The 24,315-nt window shown below is 49.3% G+C and overlaps 1 protein-coding gene across 1 annotated transcript in view; it reads right to left on the reverse strand.

Moving 5' to 3' along the window:
* Positions 1 to 24,315, reverse strand: part of LOC120381956 (zinc finger protein 850-like) — a gene marked incomplete at both ends in the record, with an annotated part of 110,911 nt that overhangs the window by 40,832 nt on the left and 45,764 nt on the right. Inside the window, one exon of the mRNA XM_039500132.1 lies at positions 8,842 to 9,625. Coding sequence (XP_039356066.1) covers positions 8,842 to 9,625 — 784 coding nt within the window. The remainder of the gene's footprint in view (positions 1 to 8,841; positions 9,626 to 24,315) is intronic.

Consider the following 24,315-nt stretch of genomic DNA (forward strand, 5'->3'; position numbering starts at 1 on the left):
CTTCTCATTTGCCACTTTCCATGTGTGGTGGGCTGTCTGCCTGAAACAAGCAGGAGAAAGATTAAGGCAGCCTTGAAGAGGCTGTGCAGAACCCAGCCTATCAAGAAAGGGCTTATTGGGAGAGCCAATCAGGAGAAGGCTTGCTGGAGCAGCCTATATATAAAGAGCTGCTCAGCACAGCAAGAGTTAGTCACTCCTTGGAGTTTGAGGAGGGAGGGTTGGCTGCGATGAAGGCAGGAGCAGGAGCAGGAGCAGGAGCAGGAGCAGGAGCAGGAGCAGGAGCAGGAGCGGTGCGGTGCTGGGGTAAGGGGTGTATGGGTGACCTCCTGGCTGACTACTGCCAGACTAAGGCCCTGATACAAAGGTGGAGGAAGGTTCTAGGTCTGTTGGGAAATGGTCCAGGGAAACAGATGGCAGGGTTGGAGGTTCACACCTTTTACCTCAGTAGCCACTGACACAGGTGGCTACACCCTGGACTGCAGCCGGCCACTGAGGCAAGTGTCTGGGTAGAGGACATATCCCCCCACCCCCAGCAGGGGGGAGAGAACTGAGTGGGGCACAGCCAGAGGGCTGTGTTCATAAGAGGACACTGAAGTCCTGAGAGCAACATGGGTCCTAATGATAGAAGAGATGATGGCCAGATGCTACTAGATGAAGGCGCACCGGTGAACCAGAGCTAATTGCTAGGATGGTCAGCAGGAGGTGCTGCAGTCAGGCATGCCCCATGGCACCAAGACTTAGCCGCAAGGAAGGCTCTCTCTGTCTTGAACAAGCACTTAGAAGGATTCTGCTGACAGGTCTTTTCTTTTTTCTGAAAAGAGCTACAAAAAAAGGAGCCAACAGACACACTAGGTTCGGCAAGGAAGAACTGGCAGGCCAAGCCAGGCTCTCCTGGTTAGTAGGAAGGTTCTTCAGTCAGCTCGTCTCAAAGATCACTGTCTAGAGACCTTTTAATAGCCACTGCAGATGTTCACCACAAAAGAGATGCCAAAATGGAGTTCTCCACTGCCTGCAGCCATCACGCTACCAGGAGTTCTGTGCACAGAGAGGCCCCTGCTGGTGGCAAAAGGCTTTGGTAGAGACTCTGCTGACACCAGCCATTCTCATATAGTGTTTAGCGCTCTGTGGTGTGGCTTCAGCATCCACAGATGCCAGTTGAATTGGGGGGCATTTTTCCTGTCTCCACATTTGTCTAATGGCTCCTTTCAACACTTGTCACCAAAAAGACCTGTTTCTTTTGCAAGCGATGTACAGCCAGGCAAAGGCAGTCTTCTCCATTTCCTCAAAAGATCACCAAGCTGTGGGGAGAGGAGACACATTCAGCCAAGCTGGATGCTGAATCTCCTCTTTATTCAGCAGGTGTCTGTGAAGGACATAAATCTACACCGTGTACATGTCAAGAATAGGACTTTATTACACACAGTGCTGGCGGAGTGGGCTTATTAGGCTCAGAGACACTGTTAATTAATTAATTACAATAGAATATATAGATTTTCCATGGGCGGGGGAAAGTGACAGGCTAGGCAGTTCCACACCCCGGGACAGGTTTTGCAAGACAGGATAAGCACATTAGCCAATGATTAACAGATTAGATAATGTCTCCACCCATGGTCTCAAGTTACCAATTTAACATTTCATGAATACTTTGATAAAATGTTATTAGTATAAAATATATATGTTGAATTCTGATTTGGGATCCATAGGAATGGAGCAGCTCCTTTGATTGTCCAACAGGTACATTCCTAGGGGTTAAAGCAAAGAAAGAGTGAAAGTATATGGCAATAAAGATTGTTTTCTGTGTGTCTTAAGGCAGGCATTGGTCCCTTGGAAGGGAGGTGGAAGGATGCCATATCTTATACTGACGTGCCAACTTTTCATAAACTCAAGGTTGGATCTGTGGGAAGAATGTCTCCCTAGAGAAGAAACAAACACAATAGGGATTCTTTGTTCAGTCTGCAGTTCTGAATAAGATGCAATCATTTAGTTCTAAGCTCCAACACCTGGCAATTTGCTGACCAGGCCTATCTTAGCAAGCAAGGCGTTCTGTTTACCCAGCTTTCTCTTAGCTGGTCACTATTTGCTAGGCCTGTAGTCCTTGACCATACTCTGGACTTTGGGTCTGGAAAAGAACTGGCACAATCCATAGACCAGGTTGTTATACAAAACACACATGGATTTGAACCCTTCACATACAGTAATGGCAAAGTTCTTGGTTCAGGCTTGTAACAGTGATGGAATAAACTGCAGGTTCAAATCAAGTCTCTGGAGTCTATTCAAAGCTGGGATGGGTCATTCAGTCCTTTGTACAGAGCTTCAGTTTGTAGCAAAGTCCCTCCAGAGGTATGAAGCAGGATTGAAGACAAGATGGAGACGAGGCATCAGCCTTTTATAGTCTCTTGCCATGTGGTCTTTGCTTTCTTTGTCCCAAGGACACTCTATCCAGCACGTGGCATAGAAAAACCTTAGCGTTCTCTCCATAGGCAGGTCCCTGCTACCTTGCTGAGTCACAAGGTGTATCTGCCTTGTCTCAATGGGGCAATTGTATAGCTGATGGTCCTTAATGGGCCATCAAGCAGGCTAGACAGAACTGACACCGGAAGCAGAGCACAAGATTGAAATACGGGCAGCACAGAGCCAATATTCATAACGTCAACTAAAAAAATGATACACATCTAGAGATAGCATCATTATAATCAGCCAATCAGAACCTCTCCATAGACCCCTTACACGAAACCTTTCTACAATATTGGCTGCAAATGTAGAACAGCGGTCGCAACGGTGATCTATACAGTTACAGATTATGTCAATAACGTCACAGGAGGTGACACAGCATCAGTGAGACTGATACTGGAATACTGCCTCCAGTTTTGGTGTCCTCATTTGAAAAAGATGTTGTGAAATAGGAGCTGGGGCAGAAAGAGCCAACAAATGTTGTGAGGTCTGGAGGAAAATGCCTTCTAGTGAGCTATTGAAAGAGCTCAACCTGTTTATCTGATCAAAAGAAGATTGAAAGGTGACTTCACTGAAGTGTTGAAGTGCCTTAATGGAGAGAAAAGATTGGATATTAAAGGACTCTTTAAAATAGCAGAGAAAGGAATAACAAGACCCAATGGCTGGAAGGTGAAAAGAGACAAATTCATATTACAACTAAGGCACAAATATTCAACAGGGAGGATGATTCACCACAGGAACAAGCTACCAAGGAAAGTGGTGAATTCTCCATCTCTTGATGTCATTTCATGAAGACTAGATGCCTTTCTGGAATGTCTTTGCCCCCAAAGTAGCTCTTGTGTCATACAGGAGGCCTGTGATATGCAGGGGTCAGATTAGATGCTCTAATGGTCTCTTCTGGCCATAAAGTCAACTAATTTCTGAAAAACTGAGTGTAGCATTGGGAGCAGCGTCTGATGTTTCCCTGTCTAGCCGGCTTGCTGCCTAGAACGAACGCTCCTTGAGTGGGGTGATCCACAGGGAGTAGCTCAAACCTGCAAAGTGCCTGGCCAGGGGCAGGACATTAGCCCAGCAAGGGAGGGGTGTGGCAGTGACATCACAAAGGCCTTTTGCAGGACCTCAGACTATTGGTCCAAGGTGGTGGGGAGGTGGTGACCTCACAGAGAGATGCTGACATCAGCCAGGCAGGACAGGGGCGAGGGGCCAGGGAAACCTCAGAGACCCCTGTGGCTTTGCTTCAGCAAGTCTCCTTCTCCAGGTCTCTCTTTGAGGACTGAGGGAGTATTCGGGTTCACGGACATGAGTGCCAGGAGGAACCTCTTTTGAGTTTTCTCCTTCCCTTTTAGTGATTTTACTAGAAAACAGCCGTCCCTGTTTAGAAGGTAAGAGCCTCCTCGAGGGAAGGGGTGGCATGGGGTGTCACAGTTCAGATGCCGGTGGCCCCCCCCTGTATGGAAGTTCCCGCCCCCTGCTCTGTGTTTGCAGGGCCGGAGAGCAGCATTCCATGGCGGTGATTTGCTCCTGGCTGCCGGAGCAGAGCAGCAGGCTCAGCTGTCAGAACTTCCTGGAGCTATGAAAGGGGAGGGGCCCAGCCTCTTTAGCAGGAATGCAGGGCTGGTGAGTTCACGGCGGGCATTGTGGGATACTGGCGGAGGCCAGTTATGGTGATTTAATGACCAGCAGCATTTACACTGGCACTCTGTCACTGTAAGTTTGCTGCAAAAAGCTCTAGGCCTCTCATCGAAGTGGTTTTATTTTGTCACCAAAACAGGGCAGTTTTGTTGCCAGACGTGGCATTGCAGTGTGTACACCAGCCACACCAAGCTGCCGACCGAGGGAGCGTTGTGTGTTCTTCACACACCTGAGCAATATATTTCTGCTGAAACAACTTTGTAGAGCAGACCTGGCCAAAGATTCACTCACACACACACAGCTTACAAGGAAAACATCACCTGCTCCTCTGCTTTGCAGAATCCAAACACAAGGAAAGCTTGTCAGGGCCTGGTGGAGATGGCAGGGAGTCAGGTGTGGGCAGACACTATGTCTTACAGCCAGGCAGGCACCATGGCGTAGCTGGCTAAAGCACCTGCCTTGTAAACAGGTGATCCTGGGTTCAACTCCCAGTGGTGGCTTTGGGGGCACCTGCTCTTGGCTACTGTCAGAGGACAAGATTCAGAGCTTGATGGGCCTTTGGTCTAGCCTAGTGTGGTTTTTCTCATGGTTTAAATTACACTCACAGGCACTGATGATAGAGTTACTGAAAGTTTGGGAGTTAGGCGCTGACAGATCAGTGGTCCAAGCCCCTTGTAGACACCCCCCTTCCATCTGGGACAGGGGCAGGTCTGAGCTCTCACACCAACTGCTCATTGTGGCTGCCAGAACCTGTGAGTGGCTCATTTCGTTTGCACCCTGGGTTGAGTCCTGCTTTGTGCACCGTGTCTGAGAATGAAAATCCTAAACCACCCTTTGAAATGACAAATGCAGCAGGACGTGTCATTGTCCCTGCCCCAAAGCAGACAGACCAATGGAGAAATGCCGTCAAGTCCAAGCTAATACTTCACTGCGGTTTTACCATTTCCACTTGCTAAATTCCCTCCTATCTGCCCAGCCCAGGTGTCCTCTGCCTCAGCTGCTGCTCCCGGCCTGCTCTAGAGTCAAAGCATGCAGGGCCCCCAGGGGAACAGAGGCTGGGACAGGGCAGCAGCCTGGGCTGGGCTCGGCAGATGCTGGGAGTTCTCGTTCCCTGAGAACTGGCCTGGCTCCCTTCTCAACGGCAAACAACTCAATTCCACGCCCCCTCCCCAGAAAAATCAGCCTGGAGCCAAGGGCAGCAGGGGATGATTCCCTCGAGTTCCCACCGAGGCAGGAGAGAACCCAGGACCTTTCTAGCAGAGCTTATGGAACTGATGTGGGGAAACCAGCCTTTAATAACAGGCAGTTCACATTTAAGCTCAGTGTTTTTAACAATTTTTTACAACCTTAAATCACCCTTCAATCGCAGTGTCACTATCCATAACATTGCTTCAGCCTTATAGGTTCCCAAGTGCAAAACTCAACATCTCTTCAAACACAAGAGAGTGCAGATCAGTCAGTGTTCAGAGTCATCCCACATAAAAGAATCATGTTGTGGTACATATTGGCCTCATCATGTGGCCGTTGCCTTTCCCTCCGCTCTATTAAAAGTTTTGGTATTTTTCACAGAAACTTTCTTCCCTCAGGAGAGACCTGGGAACCAAGGCTGCCAGACAAACACCTTTAAGAGGAGGCGTAACCTGTCAAAAAATGATCTCCCTCCTTCAGTTCAGTGACAGCCTGAAATGTTACTTATCCCGGCAGAGCTGGAGGATTGAAAGCAGCAACATCAAATCCCTGTGTAGCTAGCAGGAATGAACACAAACACACCCTGCTATCTGAAGAGATGTTTAGTTTTACCCTTGGTAAACTAGAAGTCTAAAGGGAAGGAAGGTGGTGCCATATATAAAGAGTGAAACACAAAACAATTATCATAGTTATGCCCATAGTGACTGCAAAATATTTCTATATTCTTATCATCAGTGTATTATTTTCTCTGGCGTCTATACATTGACTATGCCTTGACCAAGAAATTTGAATCTTGATAAAATAATCGAATACCCCTGGTTAAGGCAATGGACTTGATACCCACTCGGGTGTCCCTACACAGGTTCAGGTACTGACAACAGTGCTGCCTTTTAGCCATAGCTTTTAATCAGGGCAATACATTGATCCTGTGAAATCATTCCCAACCAGAGTCCATCGCCCACATTCCTTAGGGCATTGGGCCACCATGTGGACGTTTCATTTCCCTCCTCAATTTCACACAGACACAATTTCCTTTGCACAGGTCCATGAACAGCAAAACCTCCCTGTGATCTCTTGTCTGAGCCAGGGCATTCAATTCCATTGAAACCTTCTCTCCTGCAATGGGAATGGTCGTGCAGATGGGACGAGGCCACCTTCACCTCTGACAGTGAGATATTGGATCAGCTCTTTCTTTACGCTGCTGTTGTTAGTCCATGAAACATCAGGGATGGATGCAAGGCTGAGTTCATGCACCAACCCCCTGAAACATTTCAGTGCCCCAGAGAAATCCTGATTCCGGCTATTGGCATGATCTGGTGGAGATTCGAAGAGGAACGGGACGGTCTGAATTGTCAGTGTGGGGAATGAACAACAATCTATAGCAATGTTGTTAACCACAAACACACTCTAATCATGCTCCAGCCAGAAGGGAAATGGGCAGGAACTCTTGTTGTTCAGCCATGGACACACCTACACTAATGCACAGTCAGGAGTGTGCTGGGGGAGCTGGTCTGAGCAATGTGAAGTGACAATTCAGTGAGAACAGAATCATTGTGTAGTGAAGCACCTATACACCAAGTAGTTGTGGCCGAGTGGTAAAGGCAATGGACTAGAAATCCATTGGGGTCTCCCCAGGCAAGTTTGAATCCTGCCAACTACGGAAGCATCAGTGTATTGTCACTGCTCTTGTTGTAGTGCCTGAGCATCCACAGAGCCAGACCTGGTCTCACTCTGAGGCTGTCTACACTTAAAATGCTGCTGTGACACTGCTATAGCACTGTGGAGTAGACAGTTGCTACAGTGAGTGGAGGGGTTTTCCATCCCTGTAATAGCTACATTGACAGAACAATCTGTCCTTTCATTTAGCACTATCTAACCATGGCTTAGGGCAGATTAATTATACTGATTCCAGGGTTTTTCACACCCTGAAAGACGTACTTCTTAGAGGGGTTATCCCATCACCCTCCCATTCCCTGGTCCTTCTCGCATGACCTGAGAGCAGCAATACCCGCAGTTCAAGAGGTGCAAACAATTCCATGTTTATTGGGGTAAACTTCCAGCAAGCAATGATGCCAATTTCCTTCCTCGGTATCGCCCTTCCCAGCTCTGACACCACAGAGGCTTGTCTGTGTCCCTGTTCCCATTCCCTCTTCCTATTCCCCTCTTAGCAAAACATAACTCCAATTCCCCTACCCCCATTCCATTCCCCCCCTTACTTCCTGATTGACTGCAGACTATACAGTAAAACTGGAGTTCTGCTTAGCTATACCTTAACCAATCATTTTACTGAAATGTAACTAACCAATCCTAACATATTGTAACATGATTATCTAACCAGTTATACCCCACCACCTGAATTGCTTTACACCCAACAAATTAATTATCCAGCAGACAGAAACAATCACAGAACCAGACAGAGATTATGCAGACAAGCAATAGGAAAGTGGAGACTACAGTGACAGAACAACAAAGAAATGAGGATTTCAGACCCCAGCTATTGATAAGTGAGTTGTCGCTAGACAGGATGCTATCATGCTAGAGGTTGTGGATGCTGGTTGCTTAACTGTCTGGCCCCCAGGGCAGGATTTTGAGGGTCTCAGAATGCCAGCACCCATCACATTCTCCTCTGATCCATCCAAAGCAGCTTTACTCAGCACTCTCTCAATAGTCAGTTATGTTATTTACAAAATTGTAAGTATCCCAGCATCCCATAATGGGGGACAAAATAGTCCTCTTGCCAGAAGTGGCTTTACCAATAGATGAAACCTGGAATTTAAACGCCAAATAATCACACTATGTTTGGGATCCATTTAAATTCCCCTTCCAGGTCTTTGACACTTTCATCTCCAGTCATAACGACTCTGATATAGGAGGAAAGAAATCAAAGCATCATCTCCAAGCACAGACAGCTGAGAACTCTTCCTCACATGACATTTTGAGAAGTGGAGGGATAGAATGTGATGAAAATAAACTCTGCACAGAGAAGCCAAAATGTAACAGTTCTGGAGTGATGGGGAAGGAGGGAATCTCTGAACCACCCCATCTCCTTCCAGTGTCACAGAGGCTGAAATGACACTTTTTTCCCCTGCTCCTCTTTATTTAACTATAACATGAAAAATTCCCAAAGTAACTGCTCTTCAGCACAACCCAGAGCAACGTGAGAACAACTGGCAAAGATTCAATCTGTATCACTGGCGACTCTAACAATCACTTTGCAATAGGAGGAATGGTATAAATGTGACGCTCCCTGGTTCCTCACAGGAAGGGCACACTCCAGTTACTTGTGGGATAATTGAGTTGATAGAAAGGACAAATGGGCGCAGCTCAAAAGAAGGCAAACTACAAAAGGCATAAATGGGCCACTCATCTGGCCAAGCTGAGGGATAACGGTGCTGCAAACAGTTCAAACAGATTTAAAAAGTTGTTATGTGGGAATCAGGAAAAGTATTAAAGAAAAAAAATGGATAGCCCTAGAGCGTTTTATGGTGTTCACTGCCCTTGCAGATTCTCTGATGGCTAACATGGGCTGAGTGCCAAGAGGTTTTCCCACATTCTCTGCATTCATAGGGCCTTTCCCCTGGTGTGGATTCTCTGATGTTTAGAAAGGCCTGATCTGCGATTGAAGGTTTTCCCACACTCACAGCATTCATAGGGCCTCTCCCCTGTGTGGATTCTCTGATGGGTAAAATGGGCTGATCTGCTAGTGAAGCTTTTCCCACACTCACGGCATTTGTAGGGCCTGTACCCTGTGTGGATTCTCTGATGTTTAGAAAGGTCTGAGCTGCTAGTGAAGTTTTTCCCACACTCACTGCATTCGTAGGGCCTCTTCTCTGTGTGGATTCTCCGATGAACAGAAAGGGCTGATCTGCGATTGAAGCCTTTCCCACAATCACAGCATTCATAGGGCCTTTCCCCCGTGTGGATTCTCTGATGTTTAGAAAGGTCTGATCTTTGAGTGAAGCTTTTCCCACACTCACTGCATTCATAGGGCCTGTCCCCTGTGTGGATTCTCTGATGAACAGAAAGGGCCGAGCTGTTAGTGAAGCTTTTCCCACACTCACGGCATTCGTAGGGCCTTTCCCCCGTGTGGATTCTCTGATGTTTAGAAAGGTCTGATCTGCGATTGAAGGTTTTCCCACACTCACGGCATTCATAGGGCCTTTCCCCCGTGTGGATTCTCTGATGAACAGAAAGGGCTGATCTGCGATTGAAGGATTTCCCACACTCACGGCATTCGTAGGGCCTGTCCCCCGTGTGGATTCTCTGATGAACAGAAAGGGCTGATCTGCGATTGAAGGTTTTCCCACACTCACGGCATTCGTAGGGCCTCTCCCCTGTGTGGATTCTCTGATGTCTAGAAAGGGTTGATATTTGAGTGAAGGTTTTCCCACATTCACAGCATTCATAGGGCCAGTCGCCTGTGTGGATTCTCTGATGATTAAGAAGGGCTGAGTAGTCACATAAGTTTTTTCCACACTCTGTGCATGTATTTTTTCTCTTTCCAATGATGATTTCCTGCTCTGTTGTGGTTTCCTTGAGGTCCTTCTGAGTTCCCTGAGAGGAAATACGTTTACCCATTTTCACCCCAGCTGGTTTCCTTGTTCTCTTTCTGGTCCGTGCTGAATCTCACAGGATTTTCCTCCTCATGACTCCTGGACACATTGCTTTTTGATCTTTGCAATAATGCTCTGTGCTTATCCACTTGCTGAACATTTTTCTGCTGAGAATTCTGCTCCTCTTTCTCACATGCCATTGCACCACCTGCTGTGAAAAAGACAGAAACATCAAACAGGGATGAAAAGTGAAAAGCCAAAACAACCTAAGTGCTGGAGGGAGGTCAAATAAAAATCACAAACTGAACTCCCCCATACTCTTCCCCAAAACAGGAGAGAGGAGGGGATCAATTTGGCTTTCAAATGCCATCAAAATTCTCAGGGGGAAGGGAGGAAGCTACTGCCTGGTGTCTGCTAGAATCTACGGGAAGCCATGAGCTATAGTTACCCTGAGGATATGACCCCTGCTGGCAACAATAATGAACTGAGAGACCTCTCAAGGGCTTGGTAGGGCATCCCAGATGTTTCCTTCAGGCACTTTCACACTCAGAGTTGGTTTAATGTTTCCTCACCTCTGCAGGAAGATCTCAGGGTCTGTTTTCCCTCTGAACCCTGCAAGTCTGAGACCCACGGCTCTTCCCCTTGTTCCAGCTGGGAGATCACATCAGGTTTGGAAAATGGAAACCCTGCTCAGATGAAAGAAAACAAAGGAGTTCCGTTGATTTCATAAAACTTTGTCATAAAAAAACATTCTATTAATTTAACTTTAATACTTGGTGTGAGCCGGTGTGCCTGGGCTAGTCCTCACTGAAAATGCCAAGACCAGGACAGGCTGAAAAAGGGAGAGCAGAGGCTCCCCAAACTGGTGGTTAACACGGAAGTTAAACTCACCGACCAGTCACCAACTGTGCTTCTGATCCCCCACACTGGTTATCGAGAAACTGAAAAAAGAAATCACACGGCCCCCTTTATTCCATCCCAGTTCTCTGACTCCTAATCAGCGCCTGGGTCCAGCCCAGTGAGAGGTTATTTAAAAACTCTGCTCACATAAACAAAGTGTTCTTCTGACCCCAGAGTCAGCCACATCACCAGGTCAGTATAGGTTTGGATCTTACTCAAAATACTACGATGCCAGCCAATCATTGGCATCTAACCTAAAGGTTTATAAGCAAGAAAGCATCTAAACTAAAGGTTTATTATAAAAGAAAGAAATAGGGAGTTCTTAAATGGGAAAGCAGTCAGACACATTCAGAAATCTATACAGCTGGTTCTTAGCAGTATTGGTGAGTTTCTGGCTTGAAAGGCTCTCTGGTACACATCCACATTATTCAGTCCTTTGTTCAAGCCTTCAGCTTGTAGAAAAGTTGCTCCAGAGGTAGGAAGAGGAATTGAAGACAAAATGGAGATGATGCAGCTGCCTTTTATATTCCTTTTGCCAAGTGGCTTCTAATTCCTGTGTCCCAAACACAAGCTTCACAGCACATGACATGGAAAAGCCTTGGAGTTCTCAGTACACAGTGTGATACAGCCTGGCCAGAGGGCAGCAGGAGAGGGTTAGAAGGGAGCCTTATTCCCTGTAGAGGGAAGAAAGTTTGCTATAGATTAACTAGAACACCTGAAGCCAATTAGAGCACCTGCAGTCAGTCACCTGATAAAGACCCTTTTCAATTAAAATTGAAAAGGAAAACAATACATCTGGAACTTAGGCTTTTGCTAGATCTTAAAAGAAAATTTTTGTAAGCACCCAAAATAGCTTTCTTGGGGGTTCAGCTTAAAGCTTACAAGCAAAGAAAAGCATCTGGAATAGAGTAGAGGAGATCCAAAAGCCAAAATAGGTATGGAAGATGAATTTTCATACCTGCTTCAAGCCTTACACAGCATTGCTACTCCGTGTCGCCTTTTCCGGAGAACAAGAGACAAAGGGAAAGTTACTTTCCCATTTAAAAAAGTTCTAGCCTTTCCATTGGCTCTTTTGGTCAGGTGCCCACTCCTTTTCTTTTACCTGTTGGCTTGTTAACCCTTTACAGGCAAAGCAAGCAGAGAAGTCACACCAACAAGGATTTTACAGCAATCTGCCTGGCTGGGTGTTTATAAAAGGGAGATCCCTCCCCTCCCCTTCATTTATCACTGTAGGGCTTGTGAGGTACCATTTTAAAAGACATAATCTACTGAATATCCTCCTGTTAAACTGTGTAGCAACATGGTATGGAAAGTGATGAGATTTTACGCTATGATATTACTGAAAAAGCTGCAACCCTAACCCTAAGTTCCTCAGAGACAGCAAGGCAAATAGCTGGTCAAATAGCCATTCTCCACCAGGGGGAAGGTGTGAAGAAGACATTTACATTCCATCACAGGGACACTTGAAGCTCGTATCTATGACAGCCTGTCACCATGACTCAGCTGAGAACTGAAGTGGTTTCTAGTACAAAGGACTGAATTATAAAAAGAGGTGAGGAAAATGCATGAGACTCTCTCTCTCTCCCCCTTTTCCCTCTGTTCATGACAACTCCTGAAGAACTGAATGTGGGCGGCAGGGGCAGGTTAGGGGGAGTCCTGGCTGAAAGGAAAAGCAGCCTGTCTCAGCAGATGGTGAGAGAAACATTTGTTTTAAATCCCTTTTAGCTTGTTAAGTTAAACATTAGTTTGTGTTTTATCTTTGCATTTCTTTCATAAACAATTCTGACTTTTATGCCTCATTACTTGTAGTCACTTCAAATCTTTTTTTTTCAGTAGTTAAAAGTCTTGGTTTATTGTTTTATCTAACCAGTGTGCTTGGATTAAAGTGTGTTGGAAACTCCATTTGGAATAACAAGGCTGGTGCATGTCATTTTCCACTGATGAAACAACAGATTTCATATGAGCTCCCATTGTTCAGGAGTGTGCTGGACAGTGCAAAATGCACATTTCTGGGGGAAGTCTGGGAGCAGAGAATTTTCTGGGGTTCTCCTGTGGGGTACTGTAATTTGTGAGTCACTGACTAGCAGCACTCAATACTGTGTAGCTGGGAGCGAGTTACATGCTGGAGACTGCGTGTGAACTGCCCAGGAGTGGCTGCTCTCACAGTAGAGCAGTGTAAAAGGCACCCCAGCCTGGGGAACTGAGGGGACACAGCTGTTAACAGTCCAGATTGTACTGTGCTTAATGTCACAGACACTCAATTTCAAAGAGTCTCCTAAAACACACAGAAAGTAAATCCACGTCCCAAAAATCGAAGTCTCCCTGGCACTGCTTCTTGCTGGCACTGCTTCTTGCTGACAGATGGGTCCAGAGACAGAGTCCAGGGGAAGCTGGAAACATAAGCGTGGGGTTCAGTGGAGAACGGGAACAGGAAGGGCAGGGATATTGAATGCAGGATCTCAGCAGTCCTAGATGTCAGGATAACACATAGTGCAGCCCATTGGCAAACATAATCCCAAATATACATAGAAAATGATGGGGTCTAAATTAGTTATTTCCATTGATTTATACAAGAGCAATAAGATATTCTCTGTATTACTGTTTGTCCCTTTTAAATAATTCCTAACATCCTGTTTGCTTTTTGACTTCCGCTGAACACTGCTGGATGTCTTCAGAGAACTATCCACAATGACAAAAAGATCTTTTTCCTGATTAGCCTAATTTTGCCCCCATCATGTATGTATAGTTGGGGTTATTTTTTCCAATCTGCATCACTTGACATTTATACACATTTGCCATTTTGTTGCCCAGTCACTTAGTTTTGTGAGATCTTTTTGAAGTTCTTCACAGTTTGCTTTGGTCTGAACTATCTTGAGCAGTTTAGTATTGTGACGTTATTGATATAATCTGGGACCATATAGAACATGGTTGCAACCAAGGTCCTGTAGTGGCACCAAATCTTATGTGAAGGGGGTCATATAAGGTGTCCAAGACCAGGTTATCTGTTGCTGGTTATAATTATGGTGTCTATATGTAGGTATCATTTTGTAGTTGAAGTTATGAGTATTGGCTCTATCCTGTCTGTATTTCAAACTTATGCTGTGCTTCTGGGAGACAGCCCAGACAAGCTGGTATTAGCTCTGCCTAGCATGCTTGATGGCCCATTAAGGACCATCAGCTATTCAACTGACCCATTGAGAGAAGGCAGATACGCCTTGTAACTCAGCAAAGTATGCAGGGACTTGCCCATGTGACTCCAGACTCCATTTTGCTGTAATTTTCCACAGTAAGGAACAAAGAGGTTCTTACACCTGGAAAAGCCTATAAAAGGCTGATGCCTCATCTCCATCTCATTTTCAATCCTGCTTCTTACCTCTGGAGGAACTTTGCTACAAACTGAAGCTCTGAACAAAGGACTGACTGACCCATCCCAGAGGAGGATGTACTCCAGAGACTTGATTTGAACCTGCAGTTTACTCCATCACTGCTACAAGCTTGAACCAAGAACTTTGTCATTACTGCATGTAATTGATTCCATTTAACCAATTCTAGCTCTCATCTCTATCTTTTTCCTTTTATGAATAAACCTTTAGATTCTAAAGGATTGGCAACAGCATGATTTGTGGGTAAGATCTGATGTGTATATTGACCTGGGTCTGGGGCTTGATTCTTTGGGATCGAGAGAACCTTTTACTTTTATTGGGGTGTTGGTTTTCATAACCATTCATCCCCAAGACAAGTGCACTGGTGGTGATACTGGAAGACTGGAGTGTCTAAGGGAATTGCTTGTGTGACTTGTGGTTATCCAATGGGATGAAACCAAAGTCCTCTTTGTCTGGCTGGTTTGGTTTGCCTTGCAGGTGGAAAAATCCCAGCCTTGGGCTGTAACTGCCCTGTTTTAAGCCATTTGTCACTCTCAGTTGGGTCCCACCAGAACTGCATTACCACAAGTAGCATCTGCAAACTTTGCCACCTCACTGTTTACCCCTTTCTCCAGATCATTTATGAATATGTTGAATAGGATTGGTCCTAGGACTGACCCTTGGGGAACACCACTAGTTACTCCTCTCCATTCTGAAAATTTACCATTTATTCCTACCCTTTGTTCCCTGTCTTTTAACCAGTTCTCAATCCATGAAAAGATCTTCCCTCTTATCCCATGATAACCTAATTTATGTAAGAGCCTTTGGTGAGGGACCTTGTCAAAGGCTTTCTGGAAATCTAAGTACACTATGTCCACTGCATCATCCCATACTCGGGGTGGGGGTGGAGAGGGGAGTGGCACTGTATGTTAAAGAAAATGTAAACTCAAATGAAGTAAAAATCTTAAATGAAACCACATGTTGCATAGAATCTGTACGGATAGTAATTCCATGCTCTAGTAAGAATATAACAATAGGGATCTGTTATCGACCACCTGTCAAAGACAGTGAGGATGAAATGCGAAGGGAGATTAGAGAGGCTATCAAAATAAAGAACTCCATAATAGTGGGAGATTTCAATTATCCCCATATTGACTGGGTACATGTCACCTCAGGACAAAATGCAGAGACAAAATTTCTGGATACTTTAAATGACTGTTTCTTGGAGCAGCTGGTACAAGAACCCGCAATGGGAGAAGCAACTCTCGATTTAGTCCTGAGTGGAGCGCAGGATCTAATCCAAGGGCTAACTGTAACAGGGTCTGTGGCAGTGTGTGTGTGTGTCACTGGCATATTAGGGTGATGCTGCAACAGGACAGAGTAGAGGTGGCATTGTGGGGCTGGCGTGAACCATCTCCTTCTTTTCCCTTCCAAGAATAGAGGGAGAGTAACCCTTACCCAGCGAGGTCACATTCTCATAGTTCTCCTGCATGACATCCCTGTAGAGGGCTCTCTGAGCAGGGTCCAGCAGAGCCCCTCTCCCTGGTGAAATACACAGCCACCTCCTCGAAGGTCACCGGCCCCTGAAAGAGCAAGAGTCCAACACTCAGTACCTGCTGCCCCACTCACAGCCCCCCTATACATGGGGGACAGGAGCCAAACAGAAATTCTGGGTGGATTGCAGTCAGAGTCCCACCCCCACCCTGCTCAGAGCATCCAGGAAACACCAGGGGGAGGGGACGAAGCGAGAGCCCCTCCTCTCTCCCAGCAGAGCCATCACACACCTACTAGCCACAGACTGATTCAGGAGATGGAGCCCCTAGCAGGGTCCAGGGACAGCTCCCTGGTAGGAAGCCCAACACCCTCCCCATTCTGAAGAGCTGGATGTGAAGGGAGGGGAATCTCCGCTAAGCCTTACTGGTGGGTGCCTCCTTCATATCTCACAGCAGCCGCTGGTTAGTCAGGTCGGGCTCCAGCACTACGAGTCTGGTCAGTTTTCCCAGCCCCATGCAGCGGGGTTATTTTCTGCTCCACAAACTAGAGCATTTCCACCGCCGAACCTCCTGGGCCTGTTCCTAGAATCTAGGCCACATATTAAATAACTCCCAGCAGGTTTAGCACACCCCTGTCCTCCTCCCTTTCTCTACCCTGTGCATTTCCTGCAAACCAGCCTGTGCAAACCTTCCCATCTCCCACGTATTTGCTGTCCTCCCCGGAGGAACCCACCAGCAACCCCCTGATAATACCTACCTGAACTGGCTCCTCTGCAGCCATTTCTCTCCCCTGTCCAACGAGAGGATGGGATGAACTGGAGCGAAACATGGACGTTATTCTGCAGCCTGGCAGGGCGAGAAGGGCAGTTGTGAAGGTTTCAGAACAGGCTTTAATTCATTTCACAGCATGATTCCCCCAGGCCCTTTCCCTGCAGACAGGCACCCTAGAGTCTGCCATGCTGAGAAAGGCTTGATCTCTTTGTACAGTGTAGACCTGGCCTCTCCTGCCAGGCTAAGCCCACGGAGACATTTTTAACCGCCCTTCTCCCTCCCCTCACCCCGTAACAGTCTCTGAACACAAGGCTAGAAAAAAGCAGAACCAAAGGAGTCACTGTGGGGGATCCCCTCAGACACTGACCCCACGGCAGCCACACCCCAGCAGGAGGGATATGGAGTCAGGAACTGGATTTTCCTCTGTCTGTTTCTCATCTTTTCCACAGGAAAGTGACTCTACCCAGGGTGCAGCAATACATCTGTCTGGGCAGATTAGAGATCTGGAAATCTCTCTCCAAACTCTTCTCTCCCACAGCCCCTTTCAGTCTCTTTCTCCTTCTATCTCCTTTTCCCCTCTCCCTGCCCATCTGGTAGGTAAGTCCCATTCCTGGGTAGTTTGCTCCCCCATGGCTGGATTTGCTCCTGCAATTGTTAATTGGACGAGAAATGAGGGGGGGGGGTCTGTTTGTGTAGAGTCATTTTAAGGCCAGACCCCAGCATTTTCCCTTCGTTTCTTTCAGTTACTTGAAATGTCTGGCTCAGAATTTAGTATTAACAGGGCCCAGGGCTGCCCTAGGGGGCTAGGACCAGCTGGAGAAAGTCATCCCCTGGGCCAGGCAGAGAAGCAGCTTTAATTCAGGTCACTTCCCAGCACAGAACCCCGCTGGGGGAGCAGCAGCTGCTAAGCCTGGTCTCCCAGATCACAATGGAGGCTGCAGCCTCTGACCCAGGAAGCTGAACCCCAATATCCTGAGCAGAGAGGGACAGAGCATTTGAGCAGCTTCCCTCCTTTAGCTCTCTGGGGAGATCAGCTAATGAGAGCCCCTCCTCACAGGGAGAATTGCTGATCTCATTTGCCCCACTGTCCATCCGGAGTCACTCCTTGTCTTTCCATACAGTGACTCTGGATTAACAATGGTCTCAGTGAAACCAGAGTTCAGAAAGAATGAGTCCAGAACGCTGTGGAAGAGACCATTGTGCAGCAGTGCTGACCCCCCTCCCACCTCCCTCACCCCCCAGATCGAGGACAAGGACTGGGGGGCACAAATTTTCCAAACAGAATCGAAAGTTCCTGCAGTTTTCAAAAGAGGAGAAAAGCAAAATCTGTGATTTCACACTAGCAGTGACTGATAAGTGGATAGAAAGTTATCACAGTGACAGGGCCTGTGACTGGGGAATGCCGGGCAGTGCTTGGAGCCAGGACTCTGGCACAAGTTGATCAGAGAGAAGGATCATAGTTAGTAGAAGTTCCCAGAGCCCACAGCCCTGAGAGTCCCCAGCCAGGGACCCCAGATACCCCTCAAAGCCCCACCGGCCAGGGAAGTCCCACCAGACCATGAGTGTCAGGTTGGGAATCCCAGAGGGTTCCCCCCACCATGAGCCCCCAGCAGCCAGGGACCCGCCCACTGGGAACTCAGTCCCTCACTGCCTGCCTAGGACTCCCCCCCAGCAGGATCTGCCATTTGCCTGGGATCCCCTCCCCCACCCAGCGGGACCCCCTGATGCTTTTCAGTGGGACCCCTCACTCTGCTTCCCTGGCATCCCCTGACCTAGTGCCAGGGATCCCCTCCCCCAGCTCTGTGCACTGGGCACGGCAGCGATGCCAGGAGCCAGCCGGGGAAGCCCAGACAGAGCCCCTGGCACAGCACCAGGCTCCCTCTACGCCCCTGTCCCGCCTCCCCAAGAGACGCCCACCCCTGCTGTTCTGCAGCCACCAGGCCCCCAGCAATACCCACCTCCAGGACCCACAGCCTCAGGGCTGGGCACATCCACCCTTGAGATGTGCAGAGAAAACGTGTCACGACCTGCAACTGAAGGTGGAGAATCAGACTCCTGGAGAGACCAGGGGAAATGGGGAGACGGGAGAGCGGCTCATTGGCGGGGAAAGGGGCGAATCTCCCCGGATTTTACAGCCCGGGTGAGACACTGAGCGAGAAAAGGGGCAGAACTGGAGAGAATTTGTATCGGGGGCGAGAGACAAGTGGCACCAACAGGGACAGGATCCAATTAACCCCCCTCGCCCCTTCCCCGCACGCCACTCCCGGGAATTTCCTGGCTGCACAGAGACAGTTCAACCCCGCATCCCACTGACCTTCCTCCCTACAACTCCAGCTTCTCCCCCGCCCGACACCCCCCAGGGACCCCCCGTCGGGCCCCCCCATCCCAGCGGCTCCGAGGCTTCTCCCGGGTTCCCCGGGGCAGAGTCACGTGCCTGCCCCCCCAGCGCCCCCCCACGGGGTCTCTCACCCCCCGGGGGCTCCGGGCGGGGCTGGGGCGGGCCGAGCCCGGGGCTGCCCGGGGGGCGGGGCCCAGCTGGAGAAACCCGCAGTAACAGCGGTTAGAACCCTCCCTTCCCTGGGCTGGAGAGCAGAAGCGGCCCCGGGGCAGGCTGGGAGTTGTAGTTCCTGTCTCTCCCTGGACCGGAAGTGACGTCGACAGAGGAGCCGGAGCCGGGCTGGAAAGGAGCGTTGGGCGCTGCGACTGTGCCTGGCTCGCGCGGGGCCGTTGGAGCCTCTCCCGGCCGGAGAAGGGTTGGTGCCGTTGGAGCTCTGGGCATGCGCAGATCGCGGCGGGAGAGCCCTTCATTAACACCCCCCCCGTGCCCGGCCCGGGGTCCCTGCGTGGGGCCGGGGCCGGGGGGTGAGACCGGGCGCGGGGGGGTTAGGGCGGGAAATGTCGGTGCAGCCCGGACATGGCCGGGGGGGGGCAGGTGACCCCCGAGGAGCGGGGAGAGAAAGGGGGGGGCTGAGATCCCCTCGGATTTACCGCTGCCCCCTCCCGTGGGCACCCCCCGCCTCCACAGTCCTCCCACCGTTGTCCCTTGAGAGCCACGAGCAGCGACCAGGGTGACCCCCCCGCCCCCAACCCATGAGATGATCCCTGTCCCCCCCCCCCCGATTGTGCCCCATTTTATCTCCCCTTCGCCAGTGGCCAGTTCAGGTCTCAGGTTTGGGGGTTTCCCCCATTTCCACCTGCAGGGATTTGTCCTTGTGCGGGTGGGAAATGGTTCCCCCGAGGGATTCCTGAGCTGGGCAGAGGGTGAATGGGCAGAGGCTGGGGGGGCCCTGAGACAGGGACACCTCTGGGCTGCGCTGGGGGGGCCACTCTCTGCTGGCAACGGGGCCTGGGAAGGGCCAGGAAGGGGAGGGAGGAGCAAGTGTCCCCCATGGAGACGGCCCAGCCCCAGGTTTCCCAGTCCAGCTACTCCCCAGCACCTGCTGGCCATGTGAGTGTGAGGCAAGAAGAATCCGTCACATTCTGTTGTTGATTCAATATCCTTGTATAATCTCCTCCAATTTCCCATCTTTTCTCTTCAACTGTTAAATGGTGACACACAATCTCCCAGATGTTGGTGCTTCTCTCTTATATTGGCAAATATTTAGTTTGTGCCCCATTTTCTCCTCAGTTCTGAAATACTGATATTGAATTCTCAAAAATCTTCCCGCTTTTCTCCCCAGGTGTGTGACTGAGATCAGGGCTCCTATCGTACTGCCAGGCGCTGCAGAGACCCCAACTGAGATCTGGGCCCTGTTCTGCCAGGCACTGAAGAGACCCCAGGTGAGATCAGACCCCACTGTTGTGCCAGGTAAAACTGAGACCTGGACTGAGATCATGCCCCCCCCCCCCTCTCTTGGGCCAGGCAGCGCACGACTGCGACCCAAACCACTGCCTCCATTCTGCTGGGCACTTCAGAGACCTCGACTGAGATCTGTGTCCCTGTTGGGTCTGGCACTGCACTGACCCTAATGAAGATTGCACCCCACCACTGTACTGGGCACTGCACAGACCCTGACAGAGATCCTGCCCCCACATTTTGCCAGATGCTGCAGGGGCCCTAAACAAAATCCGGGATCCTGTAATGCCGGGAGTAGCAGAGTCCCTGACTGAGGTCAGGTCCCTGTTGTGCAGGGCTCTGCACAGACACCGAGATCAGGGTCCCCATTGTGACAGGTGCTGCACAGACACCAAGGGTATCTCTACCCTGCCACTAAAACCCCCCAGCTGGCCCATGCCAGGTGACTCAGGCTCACAGGGCTCAGGCTCAGGGGCTGTTTAATTGCAGTGTAGATGTCTGGGCTCGGGCTGGAGCCAGGCTGTAGGACCCTGCGAGGTGGGAGGGTGCCAGATCTTGGGCTGCAGCCCCAGCTGGAACATGGACACCACAATTAAACAGCCCCACAGCCTGAGCCGTGTGAGCCCAAGTCAGTGGGCACGGGCCAGCCGCTGGTGTCTAACAAGTTTGCATGGAGAATTTGGGGCAAAACTGGGAACTGAACCCAGATTGTTTGAATTCTTGCCTCTCCCCTTAACCCCAAGCCCAGCGTGTGTGTGTGCAGCGTTGTTTTGGTCTGTGTTTGCCTTGCATTGGCTTCCAAGGGAGGCTGTGGAATTTCCTTCACTGGAGGTTTTTAAGACCAAGTTAGAGATGCACCAGTCTGGGAATGTCTAGGGATACTTGGTCCTGCCTCATCACAGGGGGCTGGAGTAGACGCCCTCTCAAGATCCCTTCCAGGCCTACACTGAAATAATTCTCTTTTGTGCTGTGCCCTGTTCTACGCTGAGCTGTTTTGCATGGGGCCATTTGGAACTGTGATCGCACCAAGTTTTGTAGCAGTTTTGTGGTGCGTTGTTTTGCCTCAGCTTGTTTGGTGCCTGTGCTGTGTTGGTTTGAGTTGAGCTATTTTCCATTGTGTACTTTTGTCCTAGGATGTCGTTGTTTGCATCTGTTGCTTTCTTCTCCTTTGTATTGTCATTTTATGCTGTGGAGTGTAGGTTGTGTTTTTTTCCCCCCTGAATTGCCTGACATTATGTTGTGGTGGGTTTTATTCTGTATGTTGGGTTTTTATACGTATATATCGCATCACATCCTAGAAATGTAGGGCGTGATAGGACCTCAAGATGTCATCAAGTCCAGCTCTCTCTGCCGAGGCAGGACCAAGTATATGTAGATTATCTCTGACAGAGCTTTGTCCTATCTGTTCTTAAAAACTTCCATGGACAGAGACTCCCCAGCCCCCCTTGTAAGACTATTCCCGAGTTGACCTGCCTTAGCTCTGGGGACACCCACACAGATTGTAGTGGTGAGAAGCTCTGGAGAGAGAGGAGACCCCAGTGAGTGGCAGCTGGGTAAAGAGACTGAAGTTGGGAGGAGAAACATTGACGTGTCCAAGGTCACCCAGGCTGTCTGTGACCGAGCTAGAAATAGTTTCTAGTGCCACCGTACTGCTGTTTCTGAAGGTCTCTGCCACCCTGGTGTTTTAGGCACTGGTGCAAACCCTTATTACAGACAGAATTTACACTAGTGCACTGTTATTGGCACTGGTGCACCTTGGCCCTGTTTGATGGTTTGCGGTGGGGGGGGGGGGAAGTGACCTCACAGAGGCCTGAGGCTGGCTGAACAGTGCAGCTGGTAAGGGAGGGGCAGCAGTGAGTGCTGGAGGTATGAGCCAGGAGCACAGCCCCACAGGACTGGACACTGACTTCTCCTGACCCAGGGACACCCCAGCGAGGTGGTTTGTCTAGGGATGCACAAGCTGTCTTGGCAGGGCAGCTCAGCTGCAGTCCCCGCACACCTCTTCCTGCAGCCTAATACAGTGTGCTCGGGGGGCCTTTCCAAGCTGCGGGTGACGGGGCTCTGGCATTAACAGGATCTGTTCCTGGCTCTGTCACAGACCTGTTTACTGACCATGGGGAAGTCACAGCCCCTCTCTCTGTAACGCTGTCTTCAGTGACTCGAGAGCACGAACAGCAGCCTCAGGCAGACTGGTAAGAAGCAGGGAACAAACCCCAAATTGGGTGTGAGGTCTGTATGGAGATTTCACCAACCAAGTATCCAGTGTAAACGCTTCAGGCACTGTAACAGCATTAACATGGAATCACAGACAATCCCCTTGGGTGATCCCATATATCTTGCCACGCAGGTGAGCTCACCTTCGTGACAGATGATCCCTTATTCCAAGGGTTCTCAACCTTTTTCTTTCTGAATCCCCAATGATGGAGATTCCACAACCTCTCTAGGCAATTTATTCCAGTGCTTAACCACCCTGACAGTTAGGGAGTTTTTCCTAATGTCCAACCTAAACCTTCCTTGCTGCAATTTAAGCCCATTGCTTTTTATCCTGTCTGCAGAGGTTAAGAAGAACAATTTTTCTCCTTCCTCCTTGAAATGACCTTTTATGTACTTGAAAGCTGATCATGTCCCCTCTCAGTCTTCACTTCTCCAGACTAAACAAACACAATTTTTTCATTCTTCCCTCATAGGTCATGTTCTCTAGACCTTTAATCATTTTGTTGCTCTTCTCTGGACTTTCTCCAATTTTTCCACATCTTTCCTGAAATGTGGCACCCAGAACTGGGCAAACATTTCCAGTTGAGGCCTAATCAGCGCGGAGTAGAGCGGAAGAATTACTTCTCGTGTCTTGCTTACAATACTGCTGCTAATACATCTTAGAATTATACTTGCTTTTTTTGCAACAGTGTAACATTGTTGACTCATGTTTAGCTTGTGATCCACTGTGACTCCCAGATCCGTTTCTGCAGTGCTTCTTCCTGGGCAGTCATTTCCTATCTTACATGCGTGTAAGTGATTGTTCCTTCCTAAGTGGAGTACTTTGCATTTGTCCTTATTGAATTTCATCCTGTTTACTTCAGACCATTTCTCCAGTTTGTCCAGATCATTTTGAATTTTAATTCTGTCCTCCAAAGCACTTGCAACCCATCCCAGCTTGGTATCGTCCACAAACTTGATAAGTGTAACAGAGAGACTCTGCTGCTGGGAGGGTTTCACCATGTCTCGGAGGGTTACACCCTGGTGGGAGGGGGCTAGGCCTGAACTGGGATAAGGTCACTGTGCTTCACAGTGTGGCAGAACCTGGAATGTCCATTAGCAGGGAACAATGCTGGGGGGAAACGACATGTGGAAAGGACAGAAACCCTGTCTGAATTCTCTCACATTGCCCTTCTGCCCTGGCAGGCTACAGAATAACGTCCACATTTTGCCCCAAATCATCCCCTCCTTCCAGCGGGAAGGGAATGGCTGCAATGGAGCTGGCTCAGGTAAGGGATTCTCAGGGAGCTGGTGGTGGGTTCTGCTTGGAGGGAGAGGAGCAGTAAATGTATAGGAGGGTGGGAGGCAGGAACTATCTAGGGTGCGGAATGGGAGGGGAAAGGATGTGAAAACCTGCTGAGACTTGTGTACTCTAGGGTGTGATGGGTTGTCACCCCGGGGTGCAGTCTGGGGAGCTTCTGGGAACCGCTGTGCCCTCTAACCCTCAAGCTGGGCTGGCCCTTCTGTCACGGAGCGTGGGGGAGTCTGGTCCTGCACCCTTCTTCCTGGGACTCACAGTGACTCTCAGCCAGCCAGTAAAACAGAAGGTTTAATGGACAACAGGAATGCAGGTTACAGCAGAGCTTGGAGGCACAGCCAGGACCCTCAATCAAGCCCCTCTGGGTCCAGGAAGCTTAATCCCCTAAATTCCAACCACCCAGCCCAAAACCAAAACTAAACTCCCCTCCCTCCAGCCGGCCCCTTCCTTTGTCCACCTTCCCGGGCAAAGGTGTTGACACCCCTCCCTGCTCCCTGGCTCAGGTTACAGGCTGAGCACTTGTCTCTCACCTAAAGTAATCCCCGGCTCTGCCATCTCCCACACAGACAGCCCCTACTCCATCACACCTTCTCACACTGCTTTGCTGGAGATTACGCCAGCCTCTCCAGGCCCTGTTATCACCCAACACGACAGCAGG

This window comes from Mauremys reevesii, linkage group 14 (genome assembly GCF_016161935.1).
Source record: "Mauremys reevesii isolate NIE-2019 linkage group 14, ASM1616193v1, whole genome shotgun sequence".
Classification (NCBI taxonomy): Eukaryota; Metazoa; Chordata; order Testudines; family Geoemydidae; genus Mauremys; species Mauremys reevesii.